At 43.4% G+C, this 21233-nt stretch overlaps 1 protein-coding gene across 1 annotated transcript in view; it reads left to right on the forward strand.

The window, feature by feature from the left end:
- The window catches only part of GMI1 (gamma-irradiation and mitomycin c induced 1), a 309165-nt gene that overhangs the window by 272594 nt on the left and 15338 nt on the right, over positions 1–21233 (forward strand). Inside the window, exons 34-35 of the mRNA XM_087395876.1 lie at positions 10243–10395; positions 10505–10619. Coding sequence (XP_087252002.1) covers positions 10243–10395; positions 10505–10619 — 268 coding nt within the window. The remainder of the gene's footprint in view (positions 1–10242; positions 10396–10504; positions 10620–21233) is intronic.

Raw genomic sequence — 21233 nt, forward strand, 5'->3', positions numbered from 1 at the left:
CAACCTGCTTCCCAAAGGTAGAGGGTACAAACTCCTCCTCTAACTCAACTCTTCCATGTCTGCTAGAACTGCAAAAGAATTCATGACTGATGCATCTGGCACAAGTGTGCGGAGGATCCATGCGGATGGTGGAATGGAAGCAATAATCCCCTTGCCTCTGTCAAGAGGTGAAGAAAGAGGAGAAAAAGAGAAAGGGGGATGCTGATGGAGTGAGGCCATATAAGTAGCATTAGTATGGAGTAAGGCACGGATTTCATCAACGAGTTGCTCCCTAGATGGAGGCTCCTTCACATGAAGCTTCGAGGAAACAGGAGCAACCTCATCAACACCAGGAACTAGGACATGAATATCTCTTGCCTGTAAGGAAGGGTCTGTGGCGCCATTAGAAGCCTCCTGAGGTGCAACTGGCTCAACAACCTTGACTGGCAAACAACAGGGGACAACTGGAATAGGACGTGCTGACGGTCCTGGTCGCACTGTAGATGAAGGTCCAAGATGAGAGGTCCTGGGGGAGAGAGAGAAGGTCCAGCAGTGCAAGAAGTTTTAGGATGCGCCGTAGATTGTGAAGTAGATCCAACTGTGGCAGTGCTATGAGGCACTACACCCATGGACCTTTTAGGCCTTTTCTTTTTTCGCTTCCTTAGGCAATCTCTAGCAAAGTGCCTAGGGGGGGTCCGGCAAATCCTACATTGATGTTGTCTCCCAGTGATCTCGACTCTCTGCCTAAAGAATGAGCCATCTGGACACTAGAGCATGATGTGGTCATCCGTGATGTTAGGGTCAGAGACAATGACCCTAACACGTGGCCTGGAGCACTGTAACTGTTGCATTCGGGGACTTCTATTAAGTATTAAAGAAAACCGTTAGAGCAAGCTCCATACGGGATACACCATGCAATGCATGAAAAGCTCAAGAGCCAAAAAGAAAGGATTGGGGCTGATAGTGCCATCTCAATCCGATAGAAACCTTCAAGAAAAAGGGAGAACCCCTCCAAACTTGAAGAAATACAGTCCTCCTAGAAGAGGCTGCCCGTGAAGGGCCCTACATGCTGGCCCATATGGCTATCAAATTGTGAACCGTTTCAGTCCAAATACTCGTGAACACCTGTGATGGGTGTATCTGGGTGCCATCCAAGGCCTCTGTACATCTGGCTCTCCAAATGTGCCAAGAGGAAATGCTAGCCAAAATCTCCCAAGAGGTGTCCACTGAAGCATGAGAAGCTCTAAAGGGAGTAAGTGGTACATCCTGAAGAGAGCAGGGCTGTATCACTTGCCGGCGGACCGAGAGTGCCCAGGAAGAAGGCTCACCCTCATAAAACACCTGGGGCCCAGTAAGGGATAACCATGCGACCGAGCCCCAAGTCATGAAGAAAGGGGAAGTATGAAAAATGATGAGTATCCGAGCAACCCCTTTCCAAACAGTCCTCGCCTGACTGCAGTCCCAAAGGCAATGTCGCACCGACTCTTCTGCAGAATGATAGCGAGGGCAAGTGGGATTAGCCCCAAATTGTGATCTCCACAGGTTCACTGCAATCCCTCCATGAATAGAAAGCTAAAAGAAAAGAGTGATCTTTCTATTTCTGAGGGATTTCCAGAGCCTCCTCCAGAAATTCCTATGCAAATCTGCGGTGATGATGAAGTTGTCCCAATGGGGGGCTCTGGAGGGAATCCAACCTCTACTGCTCAGCTGAAATTCTGGCATTACCAACCGTGAAACGAAAGAAGGGAACCCCCCTCTTTCGGTGCCCATGATCTATGAACTTCCACTCTCTTGGGTCCCACTACAAGCTTTTTTTTGGTAAAATCCATTGTATTTATAAGCTTTTTTTTTTTCTGCTTGTGGGTCCCACTACAAGCACCTGATAGGTGCACCTCCATATAACCACAATCTCCAAGATCCCAGGGCCAAGAGCAGAGGGTCAGGATCTAAGTACCACTGTAAGCCCGCTCCATGGTACCACTGGATCTTCCAAAAAACTTGGCCAGCTTTTGAAAGCACCAATCTTCCAAATGGCCAAGTTTTTTGCAGTAAGTACATTTGAAGGTTTTTAATTTGCTTTTGCTTTTTGAGAAAAGTGCCTGGTCTTCGTTGAGTCTTTTGTTGGAGTTGTGTCCTTGTTACGGCGATCCTTCTCAAGGAGAATAGCCACCATGTCACAAAGGTGGTCGTTGCAAGGCAAAGAACTTCAAGAGTGTTCTCAAAACAAGAGACCGCTTCCATACTTTTCATGAGAACCTCCATTTTGTCCTCATCATCTGGTGGACATTTTAAACTGATAGTTGTTGCACAAGCGATTGCAACTGAGGACGTGGTCTCCTCATTCGCTAGATCCGACGTGCCATGTCAAAGGTGATTCCTCATCTATGGCGATCTCCAAAGAGAGAGAGAGAGAGAGAGAGAGAGAGAGAGAAAGAAAGAAAGAAAGAAATTTTATTAAAGGTCCACGGAAGGCCATACATGGCCTATGGGACACAAAATCATCCGAAAGGAAAATACATCATCAACGATGCGCCAACTAGGTGGCCTCATCGTAATACAGCTAAGATGCCAAAAATGGCTACAAAAATCCTAGATACAAAATGAAATGAAATAGAGTACAAAAAATGCCTAGATACAAAATGTAAAATATGAAATATGAGGAACATCGTCTTCCCTAAGGGGTCTGTGATCCAAAGAAATGATGGAAGTCATGGCCATCGACCATGCCTCCTGCCATGAGTGTGAAGATCTGGGCAAGTGTCAAATGGGCTGCTGGCGGTGCCAAGTCTCCATGGAGCAATCTCCTCCGAAAATCTGCCATCATCCTCCGTCGTCTAGAAATAAAGCGACGGGTACGGCCTCTGTGTAAGATCATCCTGCGGTGCTGCCGGATCATGTCATCCTCGCTACCACCGTCGCTATGACATATGCTGTGACATCAAGCCCACTCCATAGAAAATTCCTTACAAGTCTTTTAAGTTGAGTGATACACTCACTAGAATAGCACCAACAAGAACAAAATAAACCAAGCAATGGCCAACAAAATTTGATTGACCACCACAACCCTGTATGCAAGATCAAGCTTGGGTGAACTCCAAAAGAGTAGTTTTCTCCTTATAATCATCCAAGACTGGCGCACAGTGTCGTGATGAAGAGATACTCATGCTGACTTGGCACTCCAAATACTTGACAGGAACACTCCTTTGAACCCAAGTGAAACCCCAATCAGGGATGTCCTCGTTACTAATGTTAGAAACATGGTGTGAGAGAGAGAGAGAGGCTAGGGAGTGAAGAAGTGATACTCAAATGAAGACATAATGAAGGCTTTCATTCATTCAGTCAAGTATATAGTGACAAGTGAAGTACAAGCCGTTATATAGGCTACACACTCACACACTAGCACCTAGTGCATATGGAATAAGTCCCATGATGACACGTGGCACTCACACATGACTCGCACACATAGACTAGTACTAGATCACCTAGTACTACACACCAACACTTCACACCAACACACTCTTTGGCTATGATATCTCCGAGACCCCTCTTCAGAGCAAAGAGTATGAGACCCAACATGCAAAGAGTAGACCGATCGCCCCTCCACCAATACTGCAAAGAGCAAGTCCAACTATCCAACACCTCCCATAGTGACATCTCAGTCAGCTTGCGACCAGCAAGGATAGACCAATCATCACTCGTCAGCCCCCCTTCCTCTGAATTGGGTGGTAAAATTCAATACATTCATATTTGGGGGACAACCCAGGGCTGAGTCCAAATACATTCACTTTAGAGGGACAACTCAAGGTTGAGAACCTTTTCTTGACTCAACACAAACATACATAGCATAGGGTCCCAACCTTGGTCAAAAGGATCCTTGTCATCAAGAGAGAGGCCATGAACCTCTGCTGTAGCTGCATGTATCTCCTCCGGGGGCTCTTCAGGTTGACCTTGGTCTTCAGCCAGAAGATTGGCATGATGCTTCTCTTGTTCTTGTTCCTTCTTCTTGAAGCAATGGGCTTCAATGTGTCCTTTCCTCTTGCAAAACTTGCAAATAATGTTACGGTCCTTCTCAATGAGGAGTGCCACCATATCATCAAACGTGGTAGTACTAAGACGAAGGACTTCAAGAGTGTGCTCAAAGCGAGAAATTCCATGCATACTCTTCATAAGGACAGCCATCTCATCAAGTACACTTTTCAAACTTGAGAGTTGTTGAACAAGAGATTGAAACCGGGCTAGATGATCAGTCAACTCATCACGCTCTTCCATTTTCAGATCATAAAACTTGAGCTTCAGAAAGACTTTCGAGTTGGTGATTTTATTACCAAAGAAGGTCTAGAGGCGACTCCAAATCTGGTTAGCTGTCGACTTGAAATCCACATGATGGATGAGAGAGTCGGCCAAGCAAAGACCAATGAGGGTGATGGCCTTAGTCATTTCCTCACACCCTCTCTCTCTCTCTCTCTCTCTCTCTCTCTCTCTCTCTCTCTCCACCATGTTTCTAACATGGCATTAGAGTAGGTCAGTCCTGCCCTAATCCGCCCTGCCAGCCTTTTAGCCCTAACCCTAATTTTGCCTACGCTGCCTCCTCTCAGCTAGCTCATTTCGCCTCTATTCTGCCTCCTCTTTGCAGCCATTTGCTTCTGTTTTTGCCTTCTTCATAGCCGCCTTCATCTAAGCCCTCTTGGAGCTTTAACTAGTAGGCTCTTGGCAGCCTCCCTACTTGTTGGTCGGCTCACTTCCCAAGGCTCCAGCCCTACTTGCAGGTACCCGAGGCATTTTTAAACCATTCCCTCGCTGGAAATCCTTTTTCTTGGGCTCCTTCTGCATTGGCGACTCCTTGGAGACCATCTGCTGCTGGTTTTTTGGCTTCACACAGCCTTTACAAGCTGGTTCGGAGCTGTTATCATCCATTTGTTGCAGCTGCTTTCACACGTGGGAGTTTCATTGCATTCTGGAGCATCTGCTGCAGCCGCCTCACTATTTCGGAGTTTCTTTGTTGCTGTTTGGACCATATTCTAGCTGACTTGGTTATTTGAAGGCTGCTGCTGCACTCAAAGTATTTTTGGAACTGTCCTACTTCATTTTGAGGTGTAATCTTGCTGCATATTGATCAAGGTTTACATTTTGGAGATTCTGAGGTCATTCACAAGTATTTAAGGATTTCTCAGGCTGCTGTCCGCCTTCACGAAGTCCTCTTCAATCATGACTTCCTTGTCTTCAAGTTCTATCCTTGTGGAGAAGTTTAAGGGGGAAGGTTTTCCCACATGGCGAACCAAAATGCGGCTGCTCCTTATGCGTGAAGAAGTTTGGGATGTTGAGGATGACAAGGTTGAGCTACTTGATCAACAATATCAGAAGATTTGGAAGTAGCAGAATGCACTCAAATGAAGACATGACAAAGGCTTTCATTCATTCATCAAGTATATTATGACAAGTGAAGTACAAGCCTTTGTATAGGCTACACACTCACACACTAGCACCTAGTGCATATGGGATAAGACCCATGATGACACGTGGCACTCACACATGACGCACACACATAGACTAGTACTAGATTACCTAGTACTACACACCAACACACTCTTTGGCTATGATATCTCCAACAACTAATCCAAAAAGCCATTGGATTTATCCCAATTTATGTGTGCTCCCGCAACAGTGTAAAATACATCCAAGGCTGTCATGAAAGAAGTGAGCATATGTGTTGTGGCATCCAGATAAACAACAGTATCATTTGTGGGCTCACTGTCCTAAAGTTCTTCATCCTGTTTGAGGGGAATTCTCAGCCCAAAGATATCATCTTGAGATCTAATATAGATGGTCATCGCTGCAGCTACGAATAAAAAGAGGAACTGAGCTAGAGCGCATACCTGGCGGACTGATCTAGAAATCTGAAACCTCTCTCCCTTGACCCCCCCAATAGGCACTTGGCTATGGGCTGATCTGTATAAGGAGGATAGACCTCGAATCGATGCATCCAAAGCGAAGAAGGATGCCTTCCAAAAAAAGCCAATCCCCCCACCTTGTCATAAGCTTTCTCAAAATCCAAGCATGGAAAGGCCAATTCAGGCTGGTTTGCATAGCTCACTCAGAAGCCTCCCAAAATGAGAAAATATTATCAAAGATGCTCTTGCTACGAATGAAGCTCGTCTGAGTATCATGTATAAGATTTGGAAGGATGTGCTGCAAGCATAAGCTGAACATTTTCACTAAGATTTTGTAGCAAGTCCCCAGAAGAGCAATCAGTCTCCACTGATACACTAAGTTCCTGCTGCCCCCTTTTACAATAAAATGAATGAGACCATCTGTAAGTTATTCTAGGATCTTACCAGAGTCCCAAACACCTTGCAGGACTGAGGTAATGTGATCCCCAATCATATCGCAAAAATCAATGAAACAAGAGGGGTAAGTCCATCCGAACCCGAGCACTTGCCCTTATGAAGGGCAAGAAGTGCAGTCCTGAACTCTTATGTTGGTGAAAGGTGCAACTAGTAAGGCCGGCATATCTGGTTCCAACAACATAGGAATACACTGCCATACAACATATTTGGCATCATCTCTGGACTGTGTGTGAGGATTTGTTGACAAAAGGGAGGCATAAAACCCTATAGCTATGTGTATGATGACATCAAGGAGGTCTCCTCTTCTTCTTCTTGGAGTGCAGGGATTCTTCGCACTCTTGTGTCAGGCCTGGTACATAGGAACTCATTTTCTGTCCTAGCAAAGGAGATAAGAGGAGTTTGTGCCCTCCACATTTTAGGGATGCTGTTATTAGATTTCCTATCGACAGAGCATCTCCGTTCGCAAGGGTGGGGGTTCTCTCCCCCTTGGATTTTCCTCCACTTGACAAATTTTGGGAGGAGGTCTCCTTCTCATAAGAGGTTCATTTCCACCACTAGCTCGGGTAAGCTATTCCATCCTACATTTTCCCGCCAATGAGGATTGTATCTTGAAACATACAAGGCCTTGGTGGCATGCCACATCACCGCCATGGATCGCTGATGTGTAATGAGCTTCATTCAGGTGGTACTGGGGGCACTATTGACATTCTCTTTATTCAAGAAAACAAATTGGATGCTAGGGATTGTGCCAAGTTAGGTAAGATGCTTTCAGGCTATACCTTTTGGTCACCCATAGCTAGCACTAAGGGGATACATGCATTTCAGTTTCTACATCTTTTCTCCCATTGTTGTTGGACCAGAAGTCATTATTACCTCCAGAGCTCAATGGATCCTGCTTTTGATTGAAGGATGCAAGGTTGGTTTTCTAAACCTATAGGCCCACAACAACAGAGGGAATCGTGGAAGGAGCTGCTCTCCTGGGTCTCCATTGCAGATTCATGGGTCATTGGAGGTGATTTCAATACGGTGGAGTTGCCTTCACTAGGAAAGGGGGTAGCAAAGGTGGTATTCACTCATTGGAGAGAGAAGCTTGGGTTCCCTTCTTGTTCCAGTTTAGTGGCAGAGATACATGGTTTGATGATGCCTTTCACACATAGCCACACTCTCTTCTGTTTTCGTGGTCGAACAAGAGACTACGGATGCCCATCCATGCACGAATTGATAGATTTTGTGTTGATGATTGGGCTCTAGATAGAGGTGGATTTGAATGCATTTCAGCTAAAGTATCAACCTCAAATACTTTCCATTTGTATTGATGATTTTAAAACCTCAATTGAGAGGATGGTCTACTAGTCTTAGGATTCCAAATGCATTATAGGCAGAGGAGGGCCTCACAAAGGCAACATCGCAGATCTGGGTTTCTCACGCTCAGGGTGGACAGTCATCACATGAGGATCAGCTTCCAAATTAGTGGTGCAATCACATAACTCTTACATGTGGCTGCAGCCCACTAGACTAGTGATAGTGATTTCTACCACTCGGTTGCTAGCTCCAGGAGACGTGACATTATCAGATGGGAGATTGGAGTTCGCCGGTAGTTAGCAGTCCTGCAAAGGGAAGAGCAGAAGAGGCCTACAGATGCTTGAATTCAAGAGCGCCTTGTTGCAGCAAGGGCTCATTAGCAGACACTACTATATAAGAGAGAAGAGTATGCTTTTCATGCATGAGAGTCTTGTTGGAATCAAATGGGAGGTAGAGTCAATAACCACTTCTTCTCTACTCTTGGCCCAAGACATAGTAGGAAATGTGTTTAGCAACTTACTGACTCAGACTGGGTTTTTCGCAATCTTACTTCTACAAGTTTGCCTTTGTATTCTTTGATGATATTCTTATCTACAGCAAGAATGAGGAGGACCATCTCTCACATAATATGAAGCAGATTTCGGGTAGAGGATCAAGAGTGCGTGTGTTTGCATTAGTGCCATCACTGATCCTAACCTCAGTTGGAACTGAGGTATCTCTTGGCATCTGATGGTCTCTCCTGATTTGTAAATGAGGGAACAAGAGCCTCAGTCACAACTAAAACAGGAATGTCTCCTCTTACAATTGAAGAAGACCCGGGGTCATGAGAGGTGTCCTCCTTTGCTGGTGGAGTGACAATCCTAACCGCAACCCAATGGGGGACCATAGGTGGAGGACGCGAGGGGGTCTTTGACGTGTTGAAGGAGCTGGTTGTCTAGTAGCACGTGCCGTAGGACAAACAGGAGTGCCGAGAGAGCAGTACAAGGAGGAGCCACACCCAAAGACTTCTTGGGTCCTTTTTTCCTCTTGGCTAGTCTCTAGCAAAGTGCACGTGGGTCCTACATATCTTGCACCGATCCTATTTTCCTGTAATCTCTATCCTCTAACGAAAAAAGGATCCATCTACTAGTCATTGAAGCATCAGCCTTAACCACCTCCGCCAAAGAAGAAGGTAGGTTTGCCGATGGTACACCTGAGGAACACCAGGTAGTCGGATAAAAAGAGATGTGATCTGACTATCCTCCTGAATAGGATCAAAACCCAAAGTGAATGGTGATAGAAAGATCCTCCTAGAGGCTAGCACCAAGGGATTAGCCTCGAGTCACCGAAGTCGTGGCCTCAGGAAAATCGAAAACCACCTAGAAGAAGCCTCGACCAAGTAAGTGAACATTTGACAGGTGAGGAGTGAGGTCTTCCGGTAAAGCCGCAAGCATCCAGTCCATGGCTTGCAATTTGGAAGGATGGGATCCATGGATGCAAGCGAAGAGTGAGGTAGAACTTTCTATCTCCACATGCTTTTTGAGCTGTTTCAACTTGTCTTTTGAGAAAATAATTGTTTTTGCAGCCGGTGGAAGCAGACAAGGATTGATTGAATGTGTATCCATTCGTCAATCGAGGTGAGGAGGCCGACTCGAACACAATCAAGCTCTATCCGACACTCCTTGATGTAGGAGGGGCTAGAAAAAGAAGAGGCTGAGGCAGGGCAGGGGGAGGGTAGGAGAAGGGGAGGCTGAGACTGGTTTTGGAGCTGAAATTCATTTTGGAAAGCAGCAACACTTCCTGTATCAAAATAATTTTTTGGACCAGCCAAATCCTGGAGCTGAAATTCGTTTTTTGGAGCAACCAAAGCCTGGATCAAATTCATTTTTTGGAGCAGCCAAATCCTAGAGCTGAAATTCGTTTTTTGGAGCAGCCAAAGCTTCAACATCATTTTTTGGAGCAGCCCAAGCTTGGAGCTGAAATTCGTTTTTTGGAGCAGCCAAATCTTGGATCAAAATCATAGCAGCCAAATCCTGGAGCTGAATTTTGTTTTAGAGCAGCAGCACTTCGTAGATCAAAATCATTTCTTGTAGTAGCAGCCAAGACCTGGAGCTTAAATTCATTTTTTGGAGCAACCAAGTCTTGCACTGCAATTCGTTTTTGAAGAGCAGCCTAACTAGAGAGGGTGAAGGGGAGAGTAGAGGAGGAGAGGGGGAGGGAGAGAGAGAGAAGGGAGAGCTGAGGGGAGCAAGGAGTGCCGGTGAGTTGCCAGCTTTTCCGAGGACTTTTTCTGTACTATACAATTATCCGAATGTGGCAGCCATACAGCATCTATGTAGCTCATTGAGAAATCATATATATGTGATTTTTTATAGTGTAGGTGTATTTCAAGTTTAATTTATTGTGCAGATGTAACCCTTTCCTTTAGGAGGGTAGGGGTGAATGTGAGGGATATGCTACTTGCCTGCTTCAAGGTCTCCCCATGTATTGGTGGGTTTAATTCACCCCTCTTGCGAGTAGCCTGCAATTGATTCCGCCTTTGCAATGCTTGAACTTCATTTAATTGTGGAAGGATGTGTATGTCCAAGCGAGTTCTTGGCAAGCTAGTGCTAATGTGACTCACGTGTATTGCTTGCAGGTAAACCTCGTCTCTGCCCCTCCACTTCCATTGGGCGATTTTACATGTGAGAATGATGTGGTGGAAAATGATAAACCATTGCGGATACTAGATAGAGCTGCCGTGGAAAAGGAACTTAACAGTACAGGTGCAAGCATTATTCATGACCTGCAGGTGGGGCATTAGCATATCTATCTATGGTATCTGAAACAATTTCAATGTTATTATTAGTGTGTTAATTGCAAAGCTCTGTAGAAACCGTAACTTTACTTTTTCTTATCAGATATTAGAAATGCAAATGAAAAAGAATGCAACCAAAGTAAGCAAGGCAGAGATGGAGCTTTCTGAACTTGAAAAAGCGAAAAAGAATGCAGTACATTGTATTTTGCAGCTGCAAGGTTTGTTCATCACATTTGTAATGAATGAGGTTGGAAGTTCTTGGTTCTATTCAATTTTGTTATTCACAATTCTGACACAATGGATCATAATAAAAAAATTAGCATTTCGTACATGTATTTAATGTTTTTGAAATTGCATTTATTCAAAGTGGTAAGCCACTGCAAATCCAAAACATAGACTGCACGTCACGGATCAGCTACACTCTACAAAGTGCAGTGAACTGATCATGCATGATATGAGACAGTCCTTCAGATTAAAACATGTTGATGGCTCCATTTGGTTAATGAAAAGTCCTGTTGTTAACTAAAAAACAGAAAGTTTAAACTTGAAATTCTGCATTTGCACATGATAGCAGTGAGAGTAATGTGGATTAATAACATTTTTCTTTGTTTGTCTTTTTGTGAAAATAGGAACTTCTGTTTAAGCTTCGAAAAGGTTCACAAATCAGCTGCACACTAGGGTGCTGTGCAGACCAGCCCCTTGTGGGGTGCTACATGAGTTTTGTGGCTCACTGCCTTGAAGAACCATGAGCAGCGGCAAGGAGCCAGTTCAGATGGCTACACAATCAGAGTATATCTCTATACATGATGCAACAGAAGCTGCCCAGAGGCCAAATTTTACAAAAGCATTCAAGATGCTTGGAAGCCTTGCGAGGGTCCTCCTGGATGTACCAACGTAGCCATAGGTCACCAGATTGCAGCAGGCCGCTAGGTAGTGATGCTGCTTATGGTGTGCCGAATGTTATCTTCAAGAGCGAAGAGGCTCCCCTATGGGATACCAGAGTATCCTGCCAGGACTCGGATTTTGTCAGCAAGCCATCCTATATCAGTTAAACAGAGGAAGCCAAGAGGCTTTCCGACAGGGTATGAGAGTATCCCAAGAGTGCTGCCCACCCTAAGCTTCTCAATATCAGGAAGAATTTTGAGAATGTGTCTACAAACCAGCTGTGCCGCTTGGCATCCCCATCCCCAAGGGCAATGCTGGATGTCCTTTTGCACAATATGTGCAGTGGTGACAAGAGCCATCACACCTCATTTTCCCAAGAAAGGGACATGAAGGAAGCCCCTCCATGGATTGTGAGCAAGAAAAAGTAAGAGATCCATGTGAGTGGTGACTGTTCTCGCGAGCCCAGAAAGTGGAGTTACTTTGGTGAGGAGTCTGCTCCCGAAGGTAGTGCCTTTCACACAAGGGAATTCAATTTTAGGAGCATGCAAGTAATGTATTCAAAGAAGGAGGTCAGCTATGAATGGGGTGGCCGGGCCACTCTCCTAGATCCATATCTTTTGGAGCTGACAGGCGTTGGAATATGAAGCCAAAGTGAGTCAAAATGAGTGTACTAGGTGTCTAGTGGGTGTTTTATAGTCTAATGAGTCCTAGACATGCCACGTGTCATATTGGGAGTTATCCTATATACTTTCTTTTTGTTTTGTGAGAAGAAATATTTTATTGCTGTGAAATAATTACATTCATAATTACTCCAAAAGCGGAGTAACTACTACTCAACCGAAAATCTCAATATAAGCCATATATACATCATGATCAATCAAATGAGTCTAAAAGCAATCATAAAACGATTGCCGCAGAGATCGTTTGAGAAAAACTAAAGATGGAAAAGTAGGATCACCAAAGACTCTATGATTTCTGTCCATCATAGACTCCAAAGTGCCTAGTAGCGCACCTAAACAAAAAATAAATCAAAACCCTGTCTAGCGGGATGAAAACCAAATAACCAGAAGAACCTACCAAAAGTAACAGTAGGAAATCTCGCTCGAAGCCCTTGATGAATGAGAGCGAGGAAATCACAAGTATGTGGACAGTGCCAGAAAATGTGAGGCACAAATTCAGCAGGATGTAGACATCTGTGGCAAACAGTCGGGGCAATATGTCTATGCGCGAGTAACTGCCCAGATGGAAAAATGCCAAGTAGGACTCGCTAAAGGAAAAGTTGTTGCCGAAGAGGGACTTTATAATGCCAAAGGAGACGCAGCCGCTTTTTCCACCGGATCGAACAGAATTGGCTCTGTCAGAAACCCAAGACGGAGGTAACAACACTTTATACAGAGAAGGCACTGTGATATGTGACAACTTCAAAGGACGGGTTGAAGAAGAGGAAGAATGAAGAGTCCAATCCTCAAGCCTCTCCTAAAGTTCCAAACGAGGTACTGGCAAGAAAGGTTGAAGCATTTCTGGAATTTTGTGCCATAAAGGACGATAATGAGCTCCCAAACCATACTTGCTAGCAGCCGCAGAAAAAGATAAAAGAGTGTCATCATCCTAAAGTACATCCGCCACAGAAGCAATACCTTTGAAAGATATAAAATAAGAACGCTCGGGTTTTTTAATAGCCAAAGGAGGGTGAAATACTTTGGACCAATAAATATTCTCAGCCCTCAAGGAATTTCCCAACACAAAAGGGGAGCGTCTGATCTTGCCTTGAATAGAGCCAAATAGAAAATCCCACTGTGTAGGCTGCCAATGCCCAAAAGCAGAATTATCAACATGCAACAAAAGAGAGTGGATCATGTAAGGCCAAGGCTGATCCCCTTGCATAAACTGCAACATCATTTTTCGCCTGTGAGCAATTATATGCATTTGAATATTGAGTATGTTCAAACCCCCATGCATCTTTGGAGAACAGATACGATGCATAGAGAGTAATCTGAGACTTTTCTTGCCATTTTTTGAACGCCAGAAAATCTCCATGATAGCAGACATAAAGGAAACCAGATCTGCCTTAGTAAATATGAGGGGCAGATAGAATTGTATGTATGCTATCAAAATGGATTGCGTTATTCGCAATTGAACATGTAATGGCCAAGTTGCAAGCTTACAATATTCAAGTTTTTTCCTCAGCTTTGTGAGCACCCAATCAGTTTGTTGAGAACGAGTGAGTCCCCAACCTAGAGGATAGCCAAGATGTCGAATCAATTGAGAAGGTAGAACAATTTCCCCAGGCCATAAAAGACTATGCCATTCTTTAGCATGCAACGGCAATAGCTTGGATTTCTGAAAATTCACATGAAAACCAGCAGTTAAGCCATATGTGGAAAGGGTCTGCATAATCAAAGAGAGATCGCTGTGAGTATTTTTCGGGTAAAGAAAGAATTATCAGCATATGCTTGAGCGATCATGCTACGGCTGCCAGGAATTTCCAATCCATGCAACATGCCAGTGTCCAAAAGGTGGTCCATATATTGAAGCATTGGATGAGTGGCTATGGCAAATAGTAAAGCACTGAGGGGACAGCCTTGCGAACAGAACAACCAAGAGTCCAGGTTGTAGAAATATCCCTTGAAAGTATGTAGGCAGCTTTACTATCTTGATATAGCCAATTGATAACTTGCTGCATTTTTGTGCCAAATCCGAAGGCCTGCATCATTTGTGAAATAAAGTCCCACTGAACAGTATCAAAAGCTTTGGCAATATTAACTTGCAATAGCAAAACATCCTGCTGCATATATTTGGCATATTCTATTCCAACATAGGCATTAGCAATGTTGTCTGTGATATGCCTACGAGGAACAAAACCATATTGCGCAGGATGCAACCCATCATGCAAATAGCCTTTTATTCGTTCAACAATCATTTTGGTACTAAATTTGTAAATGACTGGCATAAGCGTGATAGGTCTCCAATCAGCCAAAGATTCACAGATTTGCTTTTGTGGAAGGAGTTTAACAAGACCTCTCTTCCATGTGTTTGGCATTTTCTGATTTTGCCAAGCAGAATTCACCATATGCAGCAAAGTATGCTTCAAAAGAGGCCAATATTCTTTAAAAAACTCAATTGTAAGACCATCCCATCCTGGAGATTTCCATCTACCACAGGATTTGATTGCATCTGACAATTCCCTTTCAGTAAAAGTTTCCTCCGATTCCAAAGCTTGAGTAGTGGAGATAATAGGAGAAACATGCTGTAAAAGTAAATTTCTTACAGACAAAACTTGCTGCGAGGGAGGATCTGCATAACCAAATTGCTGAGAGAAATGATGTACACAGACAGAAGCAAGCTGTGACCATGATGTAGTTCATGAACCATCAGGCATAAGCACCCTCCAAATATTTGTTTTTAATCTCTTCTGATGCAAGCTTTTAAAAAACTGTTTGGAAGAACAGCCTTTATCTGTGAAAGCATTTAGCAAGTTTCCTGTGATCATTGATTTGGAGACGATGTTTAGCCTGGCATAGTACAAAGGACGAAAGTGACTGAGTTCAGTGAGGTCTTGGCAAGTCAATTTAGCCTGAGCAACAGTTTCCCTCAGAGTCTTCATGTAAGACTTGCCATAACCTCTAGAAAGCCATAGTCTATACTCTCTGATATTATATGAACAGATCTAGTAGCTAGCTAGGAACAGAATGGAAATGTGGAAAGCATAATGAAAAGCAAAATGGAAAGAAAAATGAAAGAACAAGTGCTAGGCGATGATAACCAAAATACTCACATGTAGATAGCTTGATGTTGACAAATATCAAAAGACTCGAGACAAGTACAACACTATATAGTGTGACACTAACCTCAGCCCATATAGAGCCTTCCTGAGCTTGCATACCTTGTGCTCTTGTCCCTTCACCTCAAAACCTTGGGGCTGATGTACATAGACCTCCTCTTTAAGATATCCATTGAGGAAAGTGGTCTAGACATCCATTTGGTACACTGACCAACCATAAAACGCAGCAAGAGAGATGACAAAACGAATGGTGGTCATCTTGGCCAGTGGAGCAAATGTCTCCTCATAATCTATCCCCTCCTCTTGTGCATACCCCTTGGCAACCAAATGAGCTTTGTATTTCTTAATTGTGCCATCCGAATGGTATTTCACCTTATAAATCCATTTCATGCCAACCACATTTTTTCCAATGGGTGCATCAACCAGGTTTCATGTGGCATTCTTCTCAATGGATTTAATCTCAGCTTCCGTAGCTTTCTGCCATGCCGGATTATGCTGAGGATCCTTGAAGGTATGAGGCTCATTTTCAGCTTCCATCACTGAGGTTATCAAAGCAAAATTGACCTTTTGCTGATTTTTCTAAGTGTTGGCCCTGGTTTTCCCCAAAGTAGAATGATCCTTAGCATCTTGAATGGTCAATTTTGCCCAACGTGGAATAGATTTCTCTATTGTACCACTGGGAGCTGCATCAACATCTTTAGTGGCCTCAATACGTTGATAATGCCTCCAAACATGAGGCTGTCTATTCTCATTAATTGGCTGCAAATCTGAAACATTTGAGGCAGAGCCATCCTCAACATGTGGCAAGCCATCTGAACTATGAGAAGTAGAAGGGGAAGCATCAGGAGACTCCGTCTCATCATCCTCAAACTGGATATGTCCAAAGAGGTGTCATCGTATGGTGGCAAGTCTGCACTAGCGGGCTGCATGCACTCATTCTCAGCAAAGAGAACATCTCTGCTGATCATTACCTTCCTGGTAGCGGGATTATAAAGCCTAAATCCCCTGCTTTCAATGCTATATCCCACAAAAATGCATTCATCAAGCTTTGTCAGATGTGCATGTGGAACCAAAGCATATGCCATTGAGCCAAAAATTTTGAAATGATTGACCTTTGGCTTAAAGCCATACAAAGCCTCAAATGGAGTCACATTAACCAAAGCTTTGGTAGGGCATCTGTTCTGAATATAAGTGGTTGTCACAACTGCTTCTTCCCAAAAAGCCTTTGAGACTCTCTTGAATTTCAGCATGCATCTCGTGATTTCCATGAGAGTATGATTCTTCCTCTCAGGGAGTGGAATCTACTGTGGTGTGTAAGGGCATGTCAAGTGATGTTTCTTTTTTTTCCAAGAGAGAGTTCTATTAAGTAAGAAAGAAACTTGCTAGAGCAAGCTCTGTGCGGAAATACAACATGCTAAGCATGTAATAAAAAACACCTCTGAAGAATGAGGTAGAAAGAAACCAAGGCTAAGGCTGAAAGTGCCAACTCAACCCTGTAGAAGTCTTAGCAAGTAAGGGAGAGTCTCTCCAATCCCTGAGAAAAGTAACTCTCCTGGAGGCGGCTGCTCGAGAGGATCCCTGCATGGTCGCCCATATGGCCATCAGAGTGTGTACCGTATCTATCCAAGTACTGGCCAAGACCTGAGAAGGATGAACCTGAGAATCCTCCATAGCCTATACACTATGGCTTTCTAGAGGTTAGTGTCACACTATATAGTGTTATACTTGTCTCGAGTCTTTTGATATTTGTCAACATCAAGCTATCTACATGTGAGTATTTTGGTTATTATCGCCTAGCACTTGTTCTTTCATTTTTCTTTCCATTTTGCTTTTCATTATGCTTTCCACATTTCCATTCTGTTCCTAGCTAGCTACTAGATCTGTTCATATAATATCAGAGCCATGTTCCTAGCCTTGCTCTCTCTTTCCCTTTCCCTTCCAAGAGGTTGAGGTGAGGGAGGCCAATGAAGCTACTCTAACTCCTCCTCCTTGGAAGGCTGCGCTCTTCTCTCCTTCCTTGAGTTCTCTTCTCCACGTCAGGACTTGTCACCTCTCGTCCTTTCTTCAGCTATATCTTTCTGTGACCTGCGGACGATGTGACGCTTCTATCCAGAGCTAGAGCAGAGTCACAGCTTTGTGTCTTCAGCAAAGTTATAGAGAACTTTGAGGACTACAAATTTCGTTTTTACATCATTGCAATCCGAGTTTTCTGTGAAAAGTTACAGCCCTTGCAAGAAGTCACGAAATTTGTTTCTGCGCACGAATTTTGTTCTGGAGCTCAATGATTTGATAGCCCAAGCATGATGCAACCAGCTCAATGTGGAGCTGTCCATCCTCTTCATCGTTGACCTCTGCTCCAATCCGCCATTTGCTCCTTCTGCCCGACATTCTCTTGGAGCTGCTGTCCGCAAGTTCGTGCCCGCATTCTGTTCGTCATTCTCTTGGAGCTGTCGTCCACGCTGCCTCTTATCTTCTTTGCCCGTCACTTGATGTGAGCTCTTGACATTACATTGCGGTGACTCCTTCATGTGACTAATCCAAACTTTGGTGAAGACTTCCGGAGCTAAATGTGAGTTCTCCGATACTACTCCGACACACTCCACTACAATGATCTCTTTGATTAGTGTATTACATCGAGCTTGACGTAGACTACTTTACATCAACAAGTGACTTCTTTAACATTGCTTATTCGATCGGTGCCTGAGGTACTTTGCATTGATTGACTTTCCGATTGGTCGTGGTACCTAAGGCTTCTACTTCGACATTGGTGACTCTCCTTCCTGCATTTTGAGAGTCATCATGTAATTGCTTCATGTAGCTACCCATAGACTTCACCGACATATTTTGGGGCATTCTTGCCTAGCGCTTTATTGACATCGTCAACTCGCAGGGATGTGCACATATGTGCATTAGCTACTTGGAGGACATCTCTTTCACAAAGAGATATTTTTATTTATTACTACACGCTTGATGTATTTTGGGGTCCTTTGCCTTGGGTAGTCCTCCTAATATGATATGTATTGAGTGTTTGGTTTTCATTGAGTCTAAAGGTCCTCTGCCTTGGATAGTCCTCCTAAAAAGATGTATTGGTTTTCCTATTTTTTTGGTGTGTGGCTTCCTAACATGTCCTGTTATGAACCCAAGGGGGGATGTACTGTGGGAGCCATATGTATTGGCTTTGATAGGTCTATTTGTTTATCAGGCGTGGCTTGAGAGTTCCAGGATATTGGTGCATTGGTCTCCTAGACCTCTGAGTTGGTCATGCATCCATGCATGATGAGCCTCTGAGCCATGTTAGATGAGATTTCTATGTTATGCTCACTAGCCTCTAAGCCATGCTTACTTGCCTCTGAGATTGTGTAGGAACCATGTCTAGTTCTAGACCAGCATGCACAGTTCTGATGACCATCATTGTCATGTTCTGTTCTTGGTTCCATTCCAGTAGTCTCTCACATTGCCTTCATGGGGGGGTGTTGGAATATGAAGCCAAAGTGAGTAAAAAATGAGTGTACTAGGTGTCTAGGGAGTGTTTTATAGTCTAGTGAGTCCTAGACATGTCACGTGTCATATTGGGAGCTATCCCATATACACTATGGCTTTCTAGAGTCTAGTGTCACACTATATAGTGTTGTACTTGTCTTGAGTCTTTTGATATCAGTCAACATCAAGCTATCTACATGTGAGTATTTTGGTTATCATTGCCTAGCACTTGTTCTTTCATTTTTCTTTCCATTATGCTTTCCACATTTCCATTCCATTCCTATCTAGCTACTAGATCTCTTCAACAAGGACAAGAAGAGAAAAGAAAATTCCATTTGTTTTGATCTAAATTCATGTAGAACATAGATTTGAAAGGGAAAAGCAAGGACAAAATACACACACTGGCCCTTTGAAACCTATAAAAAGAGAGATGATGAAACCTATAAAAAGAGCATCTTCTCCCTTGATTTTGTTCGAACTCCTTGAAATAGGGGACAAGAGGAAAAGACAGAAAATAATAGAATGCAAGCACTCAAACATAAGATAAAGAAGATAAAGCTAGAGTAATAGGGATTAGAAATGACCTACAATTATTACTCCTTCCCCTCGTGATAATGCAAGGCTCTAGCTTGTGGTGGATTCAATAAAGCATAAACTATGCTGGTATGTACCCACAACCAAAGATGCTAGTCAACATGTCCTCACATTGCCACCACTATCTGCCAGCTACTGGAACCCGCTGCGCTGGGACAGCATTTGAGGGGGGTCCTCTTACCAAACAGCAATAATAGGTGCGTGAATTTTTTTTCATAAGGTGTGAGACATATTGGATCTCTAGTCCAAGGTGGTAAAAGTGAGCTAGCTCCATGTGCTAAAATAACACACCGGGCTTGCACCCCACTGCGGCCTAACTAATATACTTATGGGCCTAAATCATCTAATGGATTTATACATATATACGTACATATATGTCATCTAGATCATATGTATGTATATATATGTCATCTAGATCCATGGTCTATGGGAAGCCACGACTAAATCTCTTTGCGTGAGAGAGAGGTTGAAGACATTGTGAGATCCTCGTCGAGGGCAAGATGTGTCTCGTGAGGGGATCCTATGAGCTTAGAGGAAGTCCCAAACAATTTGATTCAACTGGCCCATATACCCATGAATACTTTTTGTGCAATAATAAGCTTGTCCTTGTGGAGGCCCCAAAAGGAAGCCACATACCAAGCTATGGCCAGCAACACCTGATCCATTACCGAAGTTCTCCTTGCTCGTCAAAGCTTTGCAATACTCAATACAAGCACTCTGACAAACTCCCTATAAAATTGAAGTGGCTTGCTACTCTCCTGAAATGTCAATCACACTTGGCACTAAGATATCATTCTATTTGACCCCTAGAGGTTCATCTGAATCTATCAACATCAATAGAGGGAATAAGATTGAAAGGAAGATGAAGGATTTGAGCCTGTTGGTTTAAAAGAAAGTAAATGTGCTCCAGGTATAAAAGATGGTATCATACGTCAACTCTGAATCTAAAATTTCATGCTATTTTTAGATTGAGAGATACAAGTGTGCCTTGTGCCGTCTTAGAAGCCCTAGTCAATATGGTAAGAAACCTTTTGAACATCTAAAAGAACAATCCCAAGAGGCTGCTCTTGCTATTGAGCCTGATTGGCGCCCTCCCAAAAAATGAAGATGTTGTATAGGATAATGAAATCTTGGATCAAACCTTTTGTGTTCATGAAAGATATCGATGAGAACCAGCTCAAAGTGAAGACTCAAGACCCGACATAACATCTTGTAATGTGTGTATTGGTGTGTAGCAGTCCCAATTATCTCTGGATGATCAATGTGCTTTAAAGGCTGTGCTTTCTTGCTTGGCTGAAAATGAGCAACAAAAGTTGAGAAAATGGCAGCTTCACTCTCGGCAAAAAGCCATGCAGGATGCAAGCTGTTCTTCCAAGGCTTTTACAAAAAGACTTCATGCTTCCCATCGCATGCATACTTTGTATTGGGTGTTACGCCAAGACGGCTCTTGGACAATGAATAGGCAACAGCTTGATATCAAAGTGCAAAAATATTTCTCTGATACGTTTGCAGCACCTTCCCTGACTTTAACTGTGGAGGTCGATGCTCGAATTATTTTTCTTTGTAATGTTAATCCCATTCTATCGGAGGAGGAAGCACATCATTTGGAGCTGCCTTTTACTGATGAAGAACTGAAAATTGGCCATATCTGAGTTGGGCTGCTCCAAATCCCCAGGTTGGGATGGTCTTGCGATTGAGTTTTCTTCAAAATTTTGGGATCAGCTTAGCCTGTTCTGCTACACATGCTTAATCATGCTTGGATTTCTAGCTCTATGCCTTCATCATGGGAAAGGGTTTGTTGTGTTTGATTTCCAAAAAGCCTTTATGTGGAGATTTATTAGATTGGTGGTCCATCACATTGAAGCTCGTATCTAAAATTCTTGCTTATGCATATCACATCTCTTATTCATTGGCTTGCATCTTGCTCAATATGGTTTTGTGCCACAACGACAAATCATGGACAACATTGCAAATGCCTATATTGGCATTGAATATTCCAAATATACCCATCAAGATGTCTTGATCATGTAGGTGGATATTGAAAAAGCCTTCGACACTGTCAGATGGGATTTTATTGCAAATGTAATGAGGT

The sequence above is a fragment of the Dipteris shenzhenensis genome, chromosome 24, assembly GCF_047967505.1.
Source record: "Dipteris shenzhenensis isolate YYH24624 ecotype China chromosome 24, Dip_SZ_1.0, whole genome shotgun sequence".
NCBI lineage: Eukaryota > Viridiplantae > Streptophyta > Polypodiopsida > Gleicheniales > Dipteridaceae > Dipteris > Dipteris shenzhenensis.